At 47.5% G+C, this 6,073-nt stretch overlaps 1 protein-coding gene across 1 annotated transcript; it reads right to left on the bottom strand.

Annotated features, from left to right (window-relative positions):
- Positions 1-2,264: 2,264 nt before the first annotated feature.
- LOC103636593 (serine/arginine repetitive matrix protein 1) lies at positions 2,265-3,863 on the bottom strand. Its single transcript, XM_008658950.3, has one exon. It carries the CDS (start codon positions 3,321-3,323, stop codon positions 2,466-2,468), a length of 858 nt encoding a protein of 285 aa, XP_008657172.1. The 5' UTR covers positions 3,324-3,863; the 3' UTR covers positions 2,265-2,465.
- Positions 3,864-6,073: the final 2,210 nt, after the last annotated feature.

The raw sequence follows: 6,073 nt of genomic DNA, 5'->3' as shown, positions 1-6,073 counted from the left end.
CAACAACGCGCACCAGCACCACCACGTGTTTTCAACTCCAAGGAGCCAAATGGGTATGTCTATACGTGGATTTCACCATATTTTATCGCATCCAAGGGTCGCGAAACAAGCCGCCGCACCTCTTTTGGAGGGGAAAAAATGGGACGGGTGGTGCAAAAATTTGTCGATCTCCCACGGCAACAAATATCAGGGCACGATGACTTGTACGCTCGGGCGCTCAGCTAGGACGGCCGTTTTGTCTTTTTGCTAGCTGGGAGCTTTGTGAATTGTGATCACAGTCACACAGCCGCCGCCGGCCTCCTGTGAACCGGCTGCTGATCCGTGCCGGCGCTACCAATCATCAGGACCCAAGGACCTGGTTGGACTGACCTTGGCGCTATGGTTCATGATGCTACCTGTCGGTATTTTTCACTCGTCTAGGTTTCATTTGTTTTCTCTTAAATTTCACCCTCTAAAAAAATATTCTGTTTGGTTCACGGCTAACTGTGTCACACTTTGCCTAAGGTTAGTCGTCCGAATTAAAAAACTAACCTTAGGCAGAAAAGTTAAGAAAAGTGTGGCAAGTTAGATAGTAAACCAAACATACCCTTAATCTTTTATATCTTTTTGGTCTCCAGCAAGGTCTGCTAAATTCAGTCACGTATAGCTAGTGTTAATCTCTACTACCTATTAAGACGGTAAGGGGTAGGCTGCCTCATTCCGTGTTCTGCCATTCTCATTCCCGGCTATCATTCCCCCTCCCACAAAGCCTATTCTCATTCTCACGTGCATCCCACGCCTAGCTAAAATTAAATTAAAAAAAGGCTCCAAGGGGATTCGAACCCGCGACCTCTCAAATAAATGTGTTTGTAGCTACCACTACACCACATGTGTGTTTATGTCTACATCTATTATAGTAAAAACATATAATACATCTCTCCCAAAGCCCACCTGCTACCCTTGCACAATGTGTAGTAGTAGATAAGTATCACTGAGATTATTAAATTATATTTTTGGATTGAGGGAGTAGTATTTAAAGAAGAGTCTTGCATGCAATTTCTTTTGTTTGAATAATGTTTTCAATTTAAATACTTTTTTTGCATGTGTAACATTTATTCTCCATAATATTTTTCCATGGATCTAACTTATAAATCATTTTCATAAACCAATGCCAAAGATGAATCCATGTTTCTTACTTGGAAACCCCGAACAAACATCACTAGCACGAGGCGCTCGCGTTGGCGTCGCTCACCGACGACGAGAAGAAACTTGGCGACTGCCAGTTCGAACTCTGGAAGCAGTCCTACATGGCCCATGCGCCGCTGTGTACGGCAAGCTCCGGCGCAGCCGCCGCTTGGACGTGGTCCAGAGCGGCTGCACCGCGCTGTCCATCGTCAAACATGGGGACCTCATGGTCGTCGCCAATGTCGACGACTCTCGGGTTGTTCTGGGCATCGCAACCTACGACGACGTCATCACGCCGTCTAGCTCATCATCCACCTGAAGCCTAACCTGCCACGTAAGTCGCTACTGACCGACCATAAATTCTTGTGCGCTGGAATGATGACCATTGTTGTTGTTGTGTGAGTGTCCTCGAACAAGATGTATGTAGATGAGTAGCACATCCGGTGGTGCAACGACCAGGTGTACTACCTCGCTGATGAGCCCGGGGTGCACTTCATTTGGCAGCCCGGCCAAGAGTGATCGGTACTCACCATATCGCGCGCGTTCGACGACTATTATATCAAGGATTGTGGCGTCATCTCGACACCGGAGGTGAGCAGAGGTGGACCGACAATAATGACCACTCGCCATCGTCGGGGTACCTTTTGTGCCGGCCTGCCTTTAATTCTCTTCGCAAACACACACTTGCATTTTTTGTTTAAGCAAGCGTGTATGGTGGTGCGTGCCTGATGACTAACGATGTACGACGAAACTTCTACCGGCAGGTGTGGCACGTGCTCTCCAATAATGAGACCATGCAAATCATGACATATATCGAAGTTTGCATGATACTGATGGTTGCAATGTAATAGTGAAACAACTAAATTAAAATAACAAAATTTATGTATGGCTAGGATCACAAATGGATTATGAAATATTTTCTTATAACAATATAAGACACATTTTGTATATAAGTTATCATGATATTATATGTTCCCGTTGCAACGCACGGGTAGTACTCCCTCCGTTTCTTTTTATTAGTCGCTGGATAGTGTAAAATTGCACTATCCAGCGACTAATAAAAAGAAACGGAGAGAGTAGATGTTTAAAGCCAAAGAACATTGTCAGGCACACCGCACGCCTCTGAAAAGCCAAAAGCTACTGGCATTTCTCTTGGACTTGACAAAGTTAACGGAAGGTGGCAGCGGCAGTACAAACAACTGACTGCTGCACCACAGCACCAGCATCTAAAGTGGATCATTAGCCCAATACTTTCGAAGGAAAATAGCGCGAGATTACAACATCACTGCATCAGCACAGCGCTACAGAAAGATGAAACATTCCAATGACACCAGCGGGTTCTCCAACGACTCTTTGCCGTCGTCGCCGCCGCGGCCACTTTGAACATCGCCACCGTCGCTACCGTCGGGGATGCTGGGCTCACTTGCCGCGGTGACGGCGTCGTCTTCCAGCTGCGAGGGCGGCGGCGGGGAGGCGGGACGAGGAGTCGCTTCTTGTGCCCGCCGCCGCGGCGAGACGCGGCCGGCCGGCCTTGCCGGGACAGGCGGCTTGCGCTGCACGGACGGAGTTGGGCTGGCGGCGCGGCGGGGCTCAGACGACGCCCGCCGCTTCGCTGCCGGCGAGGGCGAACGCCGGACGGAGCGGTCCCGCGGCACGTGCCTCGGCGGCGGGGACGCCGACGCCCGCGCGCTGCGGGAGCGGACGCCGTAGGAGGCCGCGACGGCGCGGTCCCGCTCGCGCCGCGCTGGCCCCAGATCGGCGGACGCTGGGCGCCTCCTGGCCGGTTTCGTCCTTGGTGAGCGCTCCGGCCCGGCCACCGAGCTGGTCGCGACCGACGACTCCGACGCCGCCTCGGACCGTTCGTCGGTGGCGAGTGAGAGCGACACGCAGCTGCCGACGTCGCTCGCCGCGGCATCGACGCTGTCCTGCTTCTTCGCCTTCTCCGCTTTCCGCTCGTCCGCGGCGGCGGGGACGACGGCATTGCCGACGAGCTTGGGATTGGCCCTGGGTTTAGCGCTCGGTGTCTCCGAGAGTACCTCCTTGACCGTTTCCTCCTCCGGCGACGGCGGGTCGCGGTCCTCGGGTCCGCACCGGCGCGGGAAGTCAGAGGCTCCGGCCACCGGGCGGGTCCTCGGGTTCTTGCTGAAGCAGCAGCCCATTCTCCAGGCTCCAGCTGCCGCGGACGCACTAAGCAGCCATCGCGGTGGCCGTGATCTGGACTCTGTAGTGTGGCGTGTGGTGACCAGTGACAGTGAGAGGGGGAGAAGCGGTGCTTGGGCCTCGAGGGCGGGTTCTTGGAGTCCAGGCACCAGGCAGCACGGGGTCCTGGGTGATGGCGATGGGAGCGTGGCGTACTGGCGTGGGGGACTGCCGGACTGGTGGTCGAGCAGTAGGTTCAGCGGGAGCCCGGAGGGAAACGGCCAGCTAGTCTATGAGGCTATCCGCACTCGTCTATCCGTACTCTAAAAAGAATAATTTATCATCGTCAGCAAAACTATCTACTCTATACCACAATCATCTGCGATCATATTTACTCTATATTTTAACTCTATACTAAATACCATATATTATATTATTTTTTCCACTTCACTTGCTTCGCTGTACGCACTTCACTTGCTCATCTGTGCATGCGTGGAGCACTCCGGCGTCCGGTATGCAGTCGTTGACAGAGTGCAGTCCACGCCATATTTGAGGTAGGAGGCTGCCTCGGTGACAGTGCAGCCGGGTTTGCAGTCGTCCGCTGCAGTGTCGCGATGACTCTAAACGCTTTACGGTCCGACCGACTGCGGATAGCCTGAGGCTATCCGCACTCATACTACTCTAAATCCGTACTCTAAAAAGAATATTCTGTCCTCGTCAGCAAGATTATCTACTCTATACCACAATCTTCCGCTATCATGTTTACTCTATATCTCAACTCTATACCAACTTTCACATACTATATTATTTTTTTTGTACTTCACTCTGCCTCCCTATGTGGCTGTGTCTGCCGCCTTGTATACGTGGAGCATACTCCCACGACGGAAGGATAGGAGAGAGATTTGGAGTTGAACGCTATATATGGCGTTTTCCATGCCCTCTGTATATTTGCAGTCGTGGATGGAGTGCCTCACTGCAGCATTTTCTTGACTGCATATCTATGCAGTAGGCTTTAGCGCTCCCCAGTGCGCACAGCCTGAGGACTCTATGGTGGAGTAGGTTGCTGATGGCTGGCTTGAAATAGTGGCAACCAGCCAGCCAGGTACAGTACTATTGTCTGACATGGGTACCTGTTGTTGATACAGGATTGAAACAGTGATGACCTGTGTTTATCAGATGGATGTCAGCAACTCATCGTACATACTGTAATTCTTGCTAACATACCAGATCCAGTTTACAAAATCAGCAAAAGATATTCAAACTAATGAAGTTGTTAAGCTTCAGCAGGCATCTTCACTACCGAATGGGGTGATCCTCTTGTAAAAAAATCTTCACTACCGAATCTTATAGTAGTACATTATATTAAGCACGGTATGTGGTTGTATTGTATTTGTATTTCTCGTACTCTGTTTTTTTTGGTGTGTCTCCGTTCTACTTCGGCTTTGTAATTTCGATGTAACCGAAGTAACCGTGTGGTATAATATGCTGTCACATCTCGTTATATTTTGGTAAGTAAAGCAAAGAATACTTAGTTAGATAACCATGAATTGTCTTCATTGATCAATGGTTATACTCCCTTGTGTAATTCTTTTTGATTTTCGTCAATGCCTTTTTTATAATCTTGATCGTATACTTTGGAACCTTTTGTTTTTTTTCTCGATAAAGTTCTCGAGCATGAGGCAACCCCCTCATGTAGTCATGTTACCATAAAAACTTACAATAAATGTACCACTAATCCAAATGCAAAGAAGGAAAGGGCTTAGACCTCTCCAGATAGCCGGAGACAAGTGATGGGAGAGCCTCCTCGGATTTGGACTTTGGAGTGAGGGTCAGATATGGGTATATAGGTTTAATATGGGTTGAATTTTGTTTCGTTATTATGTATACACAAACTATATACGCGTGCCTTATCCGTTCGATTACCATCCCTAGGATCGCAGAAGTTTTAGGTTAAACTCGTTGCCTTTGTCTCTGGCGAGCGTTCATATTATATAATAACAAGGTACAAACGTGTTGGCAGTACAAAAGATTAGGTATAATATCTATCTCAACCATGTTTTGAATACAAGTATGATCTATATCTATAGCTATGGTTGAGATTTTGAGAGGCTTATCTTTAACACGAGTCCTAGTACAATCAATATCTTTAACACAAAGGGACGGGACACCAACGAAACCATCGGACGTGAAGGGGTTGGTGTGCAAGTCTAAGGATTCATTTTCATAATGTAGCTAGGGATATCTTCTCTATTTTTTCTTGTTTTCGTTTAATAATAAGTCGCTCGTCACACAATAAAGGGTTTACATAGCTGAATAATTAGTTTGTTTCTAGCTAATCGTGCAAAACACTATAGTACGTTGTTCACGTAGTGAAGTAAAACAAAAGATGAGATAAGTAATATGATAGGCAAGATGTTGAAAACTGCCTTAATACACAGGAAAAAAACTATACTAGTGTTTGCATTGGAGTGCCTTAGGATGTGCTTGGTAGCAAAGTTTTTAGATACTATAGTTTAAAAATTAATATGGTTTACATTTATTTTTAAAAATACTATGGTTTACATTTATTCATGATAAAAGCACTATAGTTTTCAAAACCACAATTTTCAAGAATACCATGGTTTGTTTGAAAGTGAATGGAATACACCAATATGCATAGCTAGTCATCTATCGCTCAATCACGGATACAGTAGAATATAATTACGATGAGGGGTTGAGTGTACTTTTCAAGACTCCTAAAATACTATAGTTTTGAATATACCATGATATT

This window comes from Zea mays, chromosome 8 (assembly GCF_902167145.1).
Source record: "Zea mays cultivar B73 chromosome 8, Zm-B73-REFERENCE-NAM-5.0, whole genome shotgun sequence".
NCBI classification, from domain to species: Eukaryota; Viridiplantae; Streptophyta; class Magnoliopsida; order Poales; family Poaceae; genus Zea; species Zea mays.
This window is presented reverse-complemented; position numbering and strand designations above follow the sequence as displayed.